Here is a 13983-nt window from a genome sequence, read left to right as displayed (position 1 = left end):
CCCAGAACTACCCAGCTGAGTAGCTCACCTATGAATTATTGAGTAGTAAGATAACTGGTCTCCTGCCAAAAGTTAATGCATGTAGGATGCTTTTGGGGAAAGACTATCATTGGCTGACTGTTAGTGGATGTTTGGATCTAAACTATTTATATGCTATTGGGAGAGGCATGTCACTGCCAACTCAATTTGTTAAACAGAAACATGTAATAACAGATGCATGGGTATGAGCTGACATCTCGTTATCTTCTAGCAGACAGAAGCAGAATGTGAGCAGAGAGTTGGTGGTCTGACAAGGCTGCTCATGGGAGGGCTCCCCTCTTGAGGGTATGTGAGTGGGCAGGAGAATCTGAGATCCACCCTAGCCACCACCCTGCTTCACCAGCCTATAACTAGCAAAATCGGCTGTGAGTTAGAGACAGTATTTTCGTGTTAGTCCATGATGAAAACAAAACAAAACAAAACACACACAATAAAAATCTAGATTTGGGTTACGCCATTAGTCTAGCAGTAATGGAAGGTGTTACCTCTGAAATGCCCACTCTTTTGCACTCTTTATTTCTCTTGTGCATAACTTTGTTAATTGGGTGGTATGTGGGTGGGGGGAGGATTATCAGCCTGCATTTCACATACAAATGTGTTTGTGTCTTCTGTTCATACCATCTTTTCCCACTTATCTCTTTCAATTATGAGAGCGTACCGGTTTGAAACCAGGCACTTGAAAGTAAGTGAGGCATGAGAATAAGGTGGCTTCACACTGCAGGAGAATACTTGTCTTTGTACTGTCTTGCTAGCATGAATTAATTGGGCAGTGAGTCTGAGTGGTGTTTCAGCATGTCTGAGGCAGATCTTTTTTGAGGAGGCATATCTGTGAGGCAGAAGGTCTGGATACTCCCACCTGGGATGGACTTTCTTTAAAGCACTCCAGAAAGTCAGTGAGGGGTCTCATGTACTAATCAGCACAGCTCATCATGCATAAGAGGAAATACTTTAGTAAATCCCTCTTTATTAAAACAAGGTGAAGACTGGTTGAGCTAATTGGCTTGGAAAGTTCAGAGAAGAGGAAAGCAGAAAAGCTGGTAGTGAATATATTTCATTTGCTCCTCTTTTGAAAGCAGTCAACTAGCACAGAACTAAGCCTTCTCTGCTCTGAGCCCCGCTTCTCCAGACCCTGCACTTGCTTGTCTAGCAGGAAAGGGATGCAAAAAATTTGTTTTGTTTGAAATAACAATACTTGTGACTTGGCTTTCAAGCACTTTGCAAAAAATACACATTTTTATCTCTTTATAAGCAGGGAGACTGAAATGCAAAGGCAAAAGGCATAGAAGATGAAAGAGATATTCTGGCTTTTAGCTAAAATAGGTTGAAAAAGCTTCTTCCATCTCCTCTCCTCTAACTTTCAACTATATGATCTCTCAGAAACAAGCAGATGAGACTGGGCTTGTAAATATTACTGGGTTATTTGTCTCCACATGGAAAACTGTTGGTGCCTAATGTTCATTCTTGTGGTGTGGGTGCTGTTGCAAGGAATAGAATTGCTTCTCTGTGATTTCACAGCCTTGTGACAGTAAAAGAGCATCTCAGTTCCTCAGATAGAGAGCTCTGGTCTCTCCTAGATCTGAAACTATACAGTTTTCTAACTGCTGTGAAAGCAGGGATGCAGTATCTTTGGTGCCTGTGACATCTTTATTACCCCACATTATGGTACTAGATGGCGGATGAGGAAGGCACGGTTTGCTTGGATTGCTTTGGTTGTCTAGAGAAGATTAGGGAAGACCGCATCCAGTATGGCTGCAGAAGGGTACCTGTCAGAATTTAAATGGATGCTGGACGGGGTCATACAGGTCTCATAAGACCCGAATAGCAGCCTGTGCTTATTTGCTTTCCAGAGAGAAATTACAGCCTGGTGTTGTTAGCCATTTTGGTTAATGAAATACTCCTAATAATTATAATTAACCATGAAATGCTGTCTTTCATACCAGGTTATTTGTGTGTCCTTTGCAATGTTAATCCAGCAAGTGAGTGGTCAATTAGCTGTCAACATGGGCTAAGGTGAAGACTACAAGCAGGACTCCCACTGAGTCTGTGATTGCACGGCTGAGCTTGGAGGCAGTCATTCAGCAGTGAGATGAGACCTGCTGAAAATAAAGCTGTGTCCTAATCTAGCAAGGCTTGCTATTTTCATCACTTGTGTTACATGTTGCACTTTGTAGATTTAAATAAAAATGTAAATGTGACTGGATCTGGAGGGTAGAGTAGAGGGTGTTTTTCACAGGGTAGGAAGCCTGGGCTGAGGGCTGAAGCACAGGTCAGGATACAGGACTCATGCTGCTTCTGCCTGCTGCTCCTGGCTCATGTGACCTCAGGCAGGCTGTCTTTCTGCTTCTCTTTCTCCACCTGGACACTGCTGCCCTATGGTTCTCTTTGCAGCAGAGGAAGCATTGTGGAAAGTATATCCCTATAGAAAAATGAGAGTGCAGCTGCCATGGGCATGGTGCAACACAAGGCGGCTGACTACCTGCAGGGATGCCTGTTGTCAGCTGCTGGTCAGGGCGCTACAGAGGGGTGAAGGGCTATCTGTGAGTCAGAAAGCAGGTTATGAGTGTGCTCCTCAGTTCTGACAGCCCTTTCAAAACGAGCCAACAGTGGTTATTGACCAGGATGTTCTATTCATAGCCCTCACACTACAGTGGGAAAGCAGACTTTGCATGTGTCGTGCATCATAGTGTTGTACTGTGGTGTTTAGGATTTTTGACCTTCTCAGTTCTTGCCTCTCTTAATGTGAGGTCTATTCACCCACTGTTCCCCTATTCTATGGATGCTGGTTTGTATTTCAGCTTGTCATTGATCCTTGTGCATCAGTCCACTCCAATATGAGCCTTTCTTGCCTTTCATCCACACCAGATCAGGCAACTTCATGACAACATCCACATTTTTTAAAGTGGAAAAAAAAAAACAAACCACTTCAAATTTTCTTTCTGTATTTACCCAACAAGTGAAAAAAATTCCACAGTGCATCACTGCCATCGTGGGATGCTCTGACTTCACCGCTGGTGAAAGAAGCCTCTCTGCCTTCTGGAGGCGTGTGGATTTGATGAGAACCTGCAGCAATGAGACAGCATTGCAGGAACCATGGAGTACCCCTTCTTGAGCTGTGACCACACAGGATAGTACAGTAACAGTGTAAGAACACTGGTCTCTCCCCCAGCACTTTGGCTTTTGTAAGGAAGGACATTCCTCCCTTCCTCAAGGCTAAATAAAAATAGACTTAAAACAAATACTTACAGGCTTGACCATAGCTCAACAAGCAGTGCACTTCTTGCTTATCCAGCAGGATGAGCATTTCAGTCCTGGTTATTTCCAGTGAAACCAAGAAAATAAGAGGTTATTGGGGAACAAAGCAACACCCCTGGACACTTGACATTTCTCTGTTGTGCGTCCCTTGCTCTTGCCCTTCATCATTATGAACACTGTGCTAGCTTAGCAACCCTTCGGTGCAGAGCATCTGCTCCGGCTCACAGCAAGGGAGCTGCCTGCAACCCAGTTTTGCCTTAGGGTGCCTGGCATGCTGGAGTAGGTTGCCTGTATTCCACTGAATTGATTTGCTCCCAGCGAGCTTTTCCTGCTGCAAAGGCAGGCTGCCAGTTTAACAAGGCTGCTGGAGGAGCCTCACTCTTTCAGTGTTGCCTAAAATGGTAATTCACTGCCCTCTTCACCCCTTTCATCACTCCTCCTCTCAGCTATCTCTTCTAGAATTAAGTTGCATGCCAAGAGAAAACAGTAATCATCTATATTTGCTGTGTTTCTTACCAGGGGATCCCGAAGCCCTGTACAAGCAGAGAGGTTTTTTAACCTCCTTGAAAGGCTGCAACCTGCTGCTTGCAACATGGCTGCTTCAGCTACATGCACAGGAGTTCAGGAGAGATACAGAAAGGCATTTGAGGAGCCTCTGGACAAGGACTTCTGCCTTTGGAAATGGGCTAAAAACTGGGGTTGATATCCAAGCTCCCAAAGAGTACCATGGCAGCTTAATGAGCCAGAACAGAATTGCTCCCTTGCAGCCAGCAGGGATGCTGCTTCCCTGTGGATATGAGAGGCACCTGGAAAATCATTATCATTTCCTGCAGCTCCCTAAAGGTGTCCATGCAGGGAGCATGCTGGAGGTCTCTGCTCTGAGACAATCACCATCTCATATGTCCTGGACCTGTTTGATTCCCAGTTCTGGGGAATCAGAGCACCAGCTCAATTAAACAAGCTTTATTTGCGTTTAAGACTGAAATTGGAAAAGGCTGTGTTGTTATCTGCTAGAGTTTGCAGACTGATTCTAGCCTTGATAGTGGGTCTTCCTTTTGTGTACAAGCTACTTGAAGAAATATGGGCTCCCCAATAGTCACTGGAGGCCAGAACCGATGTCTGGCTCTGTAATTGCTGTTGACCTTTCTTTGCTTTCATGTCTTCTGGCGGCTTTCGGGAATAGTGGCCCCTTGGCATAGGACTGCATCCTTTGCAATGATGGGATGACCGGCTTCAGCTCTCTCTCCAGAAACCCCAGGGGCTCCAGGTTTACCTGCAGAGTTGATGCTCACTGGGCATTTCCTAGTGCCAGAGGCAAGAGGAGAAAATGCAATCAGTTTTTATTATATAGGCACTTTCAGACATTCCCTTCGCAAGGTGATAACATAGGCCCAGAGCCTGTCCCCGTGTAAATCATGTAAATCCCGTTTCCCAGCTGAAGAAGATTAAATATCTTCTGCATCCTTGGCTGCCCTGCTGCTTCTGTGACCTAAGGAAGCATCTGGAGTCTCCCACCCCTACTCCTCTGTGGCCCTTTACCAGCCCCAGACACTTCCTTGGTGTGGTCCAGGAGGCCACTTTCCTTGCAGCATGTGTCCTTGCAGAGGGCACTTTGTGCAGTTTCAGACTTTTCTCTTCCCTGTCCCAGCTCTGTATAGAGATGCAGTGAGGGAAACTGCTCTCCAACACTCTCTGTCCTCCTCATTGGATAGATTGCATTGCATAAATCTGGAGCTGCTGTGCCATTTTTTAAGCCTTTCTTTCTCTTTCTCTCCCCTTTTTCTATTTTTTTTTCTTCCTTTTTCCCCCCCTACATCACCAGCTAACCTTCATTATAATGTGAGACCCCACCGACTTCAATTAAGGAGCAGATGTGACCCAAGAAATGGGATAGCAGCTAGGGATGGAGATGACACATTCATGGCACTAGGTCTAATCAAACAACTTCTCACATTATTCTCACTGTGAGGTGGGAGACGTGTGAGCCAAAGGCAAGTCAGCACTTGGAGCACCCGCAGAGACACATCACTAGCAAAGCCATCTGTAATGAGCTGACCATGCCACTCAGCACGGCAACATGAGCTCAGTCAAGGGCTGTTTTTAATCCACTTAAGTGCAGCCAAGGGCCTGGAGGCTGAGAGTTGGGAACAGGTACCTAGAAAACAATCAGCCACTGTCAAACAAGAGCTGTCAGGTGGAGGGGATGCTTGCACACTGCGTACCCCCAGATGCAGACCTTGGGAGAGGGGACACTGTGCACGCAGACCAATGGGGTGGTGCATGTACCGCCTTCATCTGTGGTGAAGATAGAGATGGAGCTGTAGATGGGTCTTGCTGGGTCAGGCTACAGGGGGGGGAGTGACTGGTGTACTGGAGCTCTCTGGGCACACTTATGTTCAGGGCAGCAGGGAGGCTGCGTAACCCATTGTTCCTGGTGGAGCTGTGTCTGTGGTATTGCAGATGCTGTGTGTTGCAGGTCTTTGAGCCTGTCTCTGCTTGACAGCTCTGTGGACCTTTAGAGGAGGCAGGCGCTTTGTAGATCTGTAGCGCATAGAATTTTCTGTGGAAGAGAGATGCTTTGAACCTGGACAAGGTGAGCTGTGATTGTGCTGGAGGTGCTATAAATTGTTACATTCAGGCTAACAGCTGTTTTGTGCTCAGGAAGTTCCTCTCATTTTAGAGGAAGAGCTTCTGGTTGTTCCTGTGCTGTAGTGTTTTAATTGTTTACTGCAAGTGAAACACGTTCATCAGACGGCTGTGAAGATTGAAGTCCTCTGCCATTGCACCAAATAAGGGGTAACACAAGCAATACCAGTCCAGAGCAGTCTTCTTGCTCTGCCCCAACAATGCCCAAGTTGTGAGGTTCCTGTGAATTTTTACAAGTGTTAAAGAAGAAGACGTAGTAGCTTCCCTTTACATAGGAGGTGGCAACACATAACAGTTCTCACTACTGGTAGAGAAGCTGACATGGAGACACATGACTCACCTCCCAGTGTAAGGGAATTGTTGCTAGAGGTAAAAATAGATCCAGAGTACCTGTAGCCAGTCCCTATTGTGTTGATGTATTTGGGAGAGGCCTTCTAACACCCCTTGAGGTCTGTGCTCTGTGGGGACAGTTAGTGTATATCCCTTCATCTGAAGATAACCGTGTCGAATGTTGACCAGAAGAACATGAATGTCACTGCTTGGGAGCATATCTGCCTGCTCAGGGAGTGCAGTTTATACTGGGTATGAGGACCATGGTTATTCTGATTAATATTTGAGGACTGGCTGCAAGCTGTGGCACACAACTGCTGGAGCTGCACTTCTCACATGAAAGATCAAGGCTTGGTAGCTGCTCCGAGCAGTGTCTCAGTGTGGGATCAGTACCTACTAAAGGCCACCCCTACCTAGTAAATAGGAGGGATGTGAGAGGTGGCCCCAGCCCAATCAGAAGGGGATGTCAGATGACTATTGCTGCTTTAGGCTTCATGAAGCCTAGCTCCTGCTAGAAAATCAATATCCTCTTGTTTATCCCCTCAGAGGCACCCCTGTGGTGACTGTGCTTAACAAGGTATGTGTGTTACCTGATGGCATCCCTGTCTGTTGCTCTGTTCTGTCCCCAGTCCCCCCTGTGGTGGAGCCACCCTTCCAGGACGTGCGTCAGGGTATGGGGCGCAGCGTCACCCTGCGCTGCACCATGCTGAAGGGCAGTCCCATGAAGGTGGCCACCTCCGTCTGGCGCTTCAACGGGTCCCTTCTGGCGCAGCCGCTGGCAGAGCAGCAGGACTACTCGGAGCTGAAGGTGGACAGTGTCAGCCGGGAGACCAGCGGCAGCTATGAGTGCAGCATTTCCAACGACGTGGGGGTCTCCACCTGCCTCTTCCAGGTGTCCGGTAAGTCATAGAGTGCACATCGGGGTGAGCTGTTAGATGGGATAGCGGAGAGGGGAAGCTTGCTCCCATAAACTAGTGCCGGTACAGGCAACCCCTACTGCCTCCCCTGAGCATAGTGCTGTGCTCAGAACAGATGAATTTCCATAAGCAAACAGGGAGACCTGCCTCAATCGGGTTCTTCAAATCTGGGATGGAGCTGGGGCAGTTAGTGCCAGCCACTGGTACACTGTAGCAGTGTTTGACCACTTGCCTGAAAGATACTCAAGGCTATACCACCAGTTTTCAAGCTTGGACAGCCTCTATTGTACACAGGTATTGATCAAGGGGGAGTGAAAGGCTCTCTACATCCTCCTAACAGGTTTCTATCTAATTTTCCCTTTAAAAACAAACAAACAAACAAAAAATGTATGATGTGTTCCTGTACCTTCTTTACGTCTGCTATCTGCCTGCGTTTCATGGTGCCCACTGGGACAAACATGAGCTGGGAGTGAGTACTATGCTCAGTGGATTTGCTGCTCACAGTGTTCTGTGAATCCAGCAGGCACCGTAACAGGACTCCTCTCCAATACCTGCAAAGAGGGATGGCAGAGTTATAGCATCTAAAACCACACATCTGACCTAGTCTCTCCAGCTATCATTAAACCTGAGTTTTCCATGACCCCAGCGTTGACTTGAGCACCAGTTTCTAGAAGAGTTTTCCAGTGAAGTTGCCTTAATAAGCCATAAATTCAGCCAAAATGCTGGTTGTCAGTCTAGGGCCAATTTATAATATTTTTCGAGTCAGGGCTGAACAAAGGAGTATAAATAACATTTGGAGAGGCCTGGTTTTGAAGCAGATCTTTCCAAGGGTTTGGAAAAGCTCAGGTATGCTGTAACTCTGTGATGCTCAGAAATGGGGAAGTCCAAACCACTTATACTGTTTGGGTCCGTTTTCAGGACCTTGCTCCCTTGCCTTGAGATTTGCTGGAATTTGTTTGGCAGTGGATTTTGCTTGAGAACTTTGTCCCTCTCTACCCCTTCTTCACATGCCTGCAACTCTCATGTCACTAAGTGATGCAAACCATATCCTGCTTTCAGCTGCCACAGCAAACTGTGTCCCTAGCAAGCTTTGGAATGCTCCCAGGACCTGAATTTCTTGCTGGAAGTAGTAACAAATGCATTGCCACCTGATGTGCCATGCTGTGCACCACAAGATCCCCTCAGCGGAAAGCAGCGTTCATCCCTAGAAACCACTCATTGGGAAAGCAGCAAGCATTTCTTTTCCTTCCTCCCTTCTCTGTTTCCATAGCATTGGTATCTGATGGTACCTTTTCACCTCCAGACATCTCTGCCTGTGTCTTGGACAGTTAGAAATCAATTAGACCTTCTGAGCTCGTAGGGCAACCTGAAAAATAATCCAGTAGGTAGACTGCTGCGCTTGGGCTGCAGTTGTAATTCTTGTCAGCCGCAGCCTTCCAGTACAAGCAGGGAGGATGGCACAGTCTCTTTTTGTTTCTTCTCTATGAAAGAAGTATCATAAACCTTCCTATCTGACAGGGAGTGAGTGACTCATTTGTGACTGTGAGGTGTTCAGGTGTACTGGAAACAGTGCGTAAATCTGACCAGGGTGGGATTAGTTTCTTCTGTGGTGGGAGATTAACTTTCTGAGTTGTTTTGGAAGGACAGTGAGACATCCAATCCCATCCTCTTGAGCAAGTTGTCAGGGCAGTCCATACTGATCCCCACCTGCACTCTCACTAGCCACAAGCACAGGAAACCCCTGAAAGATGGACTGAAAAACCTGTAGCTCTTCCCATCAGCTGTAAGCAGAAGAGAAAACTTCCCATCAATGGTTAAGTTGCTGGAAAGGGAATTCCAGAAGTATTTTGATGTGCTTTGTTTCTATTTGAATGCTGGTTTTTAGCTTCTGTTTCTATCTTGAAGTCAATTAATAAGGAATTAATATCATGCAAGAGGATGATTATCATCAGTTCTGATATTGTATTAGAATCTATTATGAAGCTTGACTTCCACAGTCAATACAAGTTGAATAAGCAGCAATTAGTCTTTGAGGTGGTTCTGAACTTCTCACTTGTGCAAAAATCCAAGTCAATAAAAATAATAAGAAAAAAAGGACTTGAAAATAAACATCAATATTATCCGAGTTAATAAAAAATAAACATTGAATCTTGTCAAGGCAAATTATAACAACACAGAATGGCAGGTCCTGTGATTCAAGTGGAAAGGTGCAGCAAACTGCCTGGGGAGATGATGTTTATGCCTGTTCTGCTCTCCAGCACCCCTTGCTGCCCAGGCATCTTTCTGGTCTGTGCAGGTCCAGATTGGACCTGAATCCAGAATGGAGAGGTTTGGTTCAGGTCCAGCTCCTGCCAGGACAGGATTTGCCAAAAATTGAAGTTCACAGGGTGAAATGAAGGTAATTACAAATAGGGCAAAACCATTTGTGGGTAAGCTCTTGAGTTGCTTCTGGGCCCTGTGCATTAGTCCATCAGCCACTGGGCTGCATGGCAGCAGCATTTGAATTCTGTTTGGTAGAGATTCAGGACAGCAGCGGCTGGGGAAATGACAGGAAATCCCTTCTTTGAACTATCCAGTTTCTCTCTGGTACATAATTTCTCCCATGTTTCCCTTCCTCCTGCTGCCCTCTGTTTTTAAGGGGAGATGTAGGTTTAGAAAAGACATCTCTGTCCCTGCAAAAGCTCCTGCTGTTTTTGCCCAGGCTGAGGTCAGCATCCCCTTTGCTGCCGAGTTGACTGTCATGTTAGAAAGAGGCTGGAGGACTGTGTTGCCAAGGCAGGGTTGATGCAGGAGGAGCAAGGTCTCCTTTTTAATGCTATGGTCCCTGTGTGATAAATAACACTTTTCCTATGACCTACTGGCCAGATGATCTTTCCTCATGGTTTGTTAGCAGGAGACTCCATAAAGCAGCAGATGAAACAGGAGAAATACCTGTTTAAAGCTGTTACCTCAATCTAAACTACAAAGTAAGACAGAAAATATTAGAGCTGGTTCTGTCTGGAGAACTGAAGTTGTTCCCACCTTCTCTGGTGTCAGTCAAGCCCTGCTGGTGTTGCAGGGTTGCTAACCTTCCCAGTAGTTTAGGTTCTGAAAGCAGTCATGATTCACAGAAAATGATGGTGCATCAGTGCAACACCGGCTGCAATAGTAAAAGTGTTCATCACGTCAAAGGCAAGTGGATGAGCTGGGCAAATGGAACTGTTCCACTCTCACTGTGTCTCTCTGTAATTTATGTTCCCCTTTATCCCATACTTTTACTTTCCTCCACCCCTTTCTTTTTTTCCCCTCCAGCAAAGGCTTACAGCCCAGAGTTTTACTATGACACTCCCAACCCCACCTTGAGCCAGAAGCAATCCAAGAATTACTCATACATCTTGCAGTGGACACAGAAGGAGCCTGATGCTGTGGATCCCATCCTCAAGTACCGCCTGGAAGTCCGGCAGGTAAGATCTGCTCTTCTGAAGTCCTCAACACATGCCTTTGGGAAGAGGACCTCTCAGGATGCAGTTGCATCAATGTCTTCTTGCCAATGAGGAGCTGAAGGTGATGAAATTGCCAGATCCTCTTGGTCTTGCACCTTCCTCATCGACTTGAAGAGACAGGCCAATTGTACACCTCTGCATCTGCTTTTACACCTGGTGTAGGGTACAATCAAGGGCTTTCAAGGCTCTGCTGCCTCCCATCAGACTGTTCATGCTCAGTGTTTTGAATGGGGTTTTAATGTGAACAAAACCCCATGGTCATTAGTAGGTATTGTAGACTCTATATGCCAAAGACTCAAGCAAGTGGAATTCCATACTCCTCACTTGTTTGAAATAAAGAGAGTAAGCTGAAGAGCTCTTCAGGCAGGAACTGCAGGAAAAAGTCATCAGCTGTTTGTGTTGGAGAAAGGCTTTCGTACTGTCACAGTAATGAAGCTATTTAGACTATATAAACTCAGCAGGGGAAGAGAAGTGGGTTTCAAGGTTTCTGAGTCTGAAGGGAAATCATATGCGGGGATGAGGAGGGAAAACTGAGGGGAATCTAGAGAGATGACTGGTTGAAGAAGGCTAGGGAAAAAGAGTCTGGTGTTTTTAAAGAGCACATTAACCTAGCAGGATTACAAGGTACTTTCATCCAAGCTCAGCAAATGGCTGTGTTCAACATTTTTTAAAAATGAGGACACATAAAATTGGTGGTTCTTGTCATTCAGTGGTAGCTTGGAAGCAAATGTTTTTTGTGAGGAAAAGTTTGTTACTGTAGATAAAAAACAAAATAATTAAAAAGATCCAAGTGTCTCTTTCCTCTAGTTCTGCACAGTAGGCTGCAGTTTTATGTCTCTGTTTGATTGTGAGCTCTCTGGGGTGGGACAGCCTTTGTTTGTTACTCAGACTGTGTAGAGCACATTGGAAGTGCTTAATAAGAATACAGGACACAGGGGAGCCTCTAATAATGAAGGCAGTTTGTCATAGAACCCCTTCCCTCTGAGCCAAGTTTCGCTATTATCAGCACTGCAACTCCATGAACTAATTTGTGATTTTTATCCTTCTCCAGTGATGTTGAGGGGTTTGTTGTTTTTTTTCTCCTTTTACAAGGTGCCTAGAAGTAATCTTATATCTTTTATGCATTGAGCTTCTACTGAAAGTGATCAAGAGAAAGGAAAATCACATTTCTGCTTTAAGTTATGACATGAAGTAAGCTGAGTGCCCATGGAAATTTAACCCCCCTGGTTTTGTTCGTACCCCATCAGTTACTACTGTTATAACCCCATCAGCTACACCACACAGTTATGAGTATTGAGCAGTGTGTTTTAGAGGACTGATACACCATGGCCCTGCTGTAGCCCAGTCTCATGTATGGGCAGGCTCTTAGCAATGGCTACAGGTGCCATCGTGCTGGCCTTGGTTTGAATAACGAAAGGCAGAGAGAGGAGGAAGCAGGGGAGATTTGTTACCACTTTATCAAGCACAAGTAGGAAACACTCTGGAAAAGGCTTTCATGGTATCATCTCTTCATTGCCTCCCTCCAGTGAAGACACTTGCATTTCATGATGAGGTCTCTATCTCCATGTGCCATACTGAGATCTCACTGACCCCTTTTCATTTCCATGAAATGAAAATGTGGATCACATCCCTTCTCATCTCCAGCCTGCTGCTTCCCAGCATTGCCTCTGTGTTCCTTGTCCTGTGTTCCTGATGTTTTGCCCATGATGTCTCACTTGGGCTCCAAGCAGCCTTGTGACATCTGAGCTTTCACTATTTTCCTTGGGCCATCACCCTCTTCCCTGTCTCACAGGCTTATTTGCCTTGTTGCACCTTCTCCGTGCTGGGGCACCTAGGCTAAGCTTTGTATCCTGCTGTTCCATCATTGGACTGCAGAGCATAGTGACATTACTGAATATAATTGTGAAAAGCTCAAAAGCTTAAAAATGTTGCTGACTGGAGAGCTCTTAAGAAAGGGGATTTGTCTGCCTGAATGAGGAGCTGCTGTTTGCCTGTGTGCCCTCCTCCCTGGATACACTGCCTTCCAGGCACTGCCTTCCGGGGTACAAAAATCCCCCTAGAGAGCTAGGATTGAAGTGGAATGTTCTCCTCAGATAAAACAGGCCTTACATGCAGCCAGACACTACTGATTTATTACCAGCATCAAGCTAATGAAAGCTTACCCAGCCAGCTAGCCCACCTTCTTCTCCAGCCCTGGGAGCTCCTCAGCTTCAGTGGTCCTTGGCAGGTGCTCTTCAGCATCTGAAGGATGAATGAATGTGGTGGCAGGAGCCTGCAGTCTAAGAGTGGTGAGGGGCTGTCTGAGGGGATTAACTCTTGCTGAGCTGGGATGTGCACTGGTTGTAAAATGGTTTGCTGCTTTTCATTTCACTTTCCCTGGTTCGCTTGAAGAGCTCTTGGCATATGTAATGTGAAGATCCCCAAGTAGCAGGATGCTTTGCAAGGCACCTGGGAGCCCTTCAATTAAATTTGCTTGCTGCAGCTGCTGAAAATGGGTCTGGGTGAGAGTAAAAGTGCTGCTTATTAATTGGCTGGTGCTGTAGCTCCTCCAGCTCTTCCTGTTCAACAGCTTCTGAGGTCTGGTTCGGCTTGGGCATTCCTGGGAGGATTGCAAGCAGTCTGGGGGAATTTGGTTTCCTAAGCGATGCATGGGGGCTCCCAGTGAGACAGTTGGGTGCAATTCCACGGGAGCTGATTGTTCTTGCCACTGTGGAGCAGGTTGAGCAGTGCAGCAGACGTACCAGTTCCAGTAGAATGAGAATTAACTTCTGATTAAAACCAAATAAACAGCCTGACAGCTTGGAGCCACTGACCCAGGCAAAGCACATACGATAGCAATGTGGAGCAGGCTCATTGTAAAGCCTCAGATGTATGTCTTGGCAAAGAGGCTCTTAATTCCCAGTGTTCATCAGTCAGGTGTGCTTAGGCAGTGGCATTGTGTTGAGGAGCAGATTCAATTCGTGAGGCAATTCAGAGAGGAGTAGATCCCCTCTGAGGAGTGGCAGAGGCCTCAGACATCCGTCCTGACAGCTTGGGAGGTTTTTCCTTCCTTGCTCCAAGGCAGCTGATCAAAATGCCAATCACCTTACTTCCCTTTAGCCAGTGAACTCAAGGAGCCTTTGGTGGTTTAGTTGCGGGCAGATGCCATGAGGCTTTTGGGCTACTTGTTTGGTCATCTTTTTTAATTACATGTATTCTCATAGCATAGAAAGGCATCGGGGCACCGCACTCCAGCTGAAAATATTATTCATTGCTTGGGTACTCAAAGCAGCCTCCCCAAACCGGATCTTTGCTTAAAAAATAAAAAGCCTTTTAAG

General features: G+C 46.2%; 1 protein-coding gene across 2 annotated transcripts in view; it reads left to right on the top strand.

Annotated features, from left to right (window-relative positions):
- The window catches only part of MDGA1 (MAM domain containing glycosylphosphatidylinositol anchor 1), a 149505-nt gene that overhangs the window by 89392 nt on the left and 46130 nt on the right, over positions 1–13983 (top strand). For both annotated transcript variants that reach the window (XM_057415460.1, XM_057415461.1), the window contains exons 9-10: positions 6897–7166; positions 10476–10627. In XM_057415460.1, the coding sequence (XP_057271443.1) occupies positions 6897–7166; positions 10476–10627 (422 nt within the window). The remainder of the gene's footprint in view (positions 1–6896; positions 7167–10475; positions 10628–13983) is intronic.

This window comes from Pezoporus wallicus, unplaced genomic scaffold (genome assembly GCF_028554395.1).
Source record: "Pezoporus wallicus isolate ANWC-B61680 ecotype Strahan unplaced genomic scaffold, APGP_CSIRO_Pwel_v1 contig_5352, whole genome shotgun sequence".
Lineage (NCBI taxonomy): Eukaryota > Metazoa > Chordata > Aves > Psittaciformes > Psittacidae > Pezoporus > Pezoporus wallicus.
This window is presented reverse-complemented; position numbering and strand designations above follow the sequence as displayed.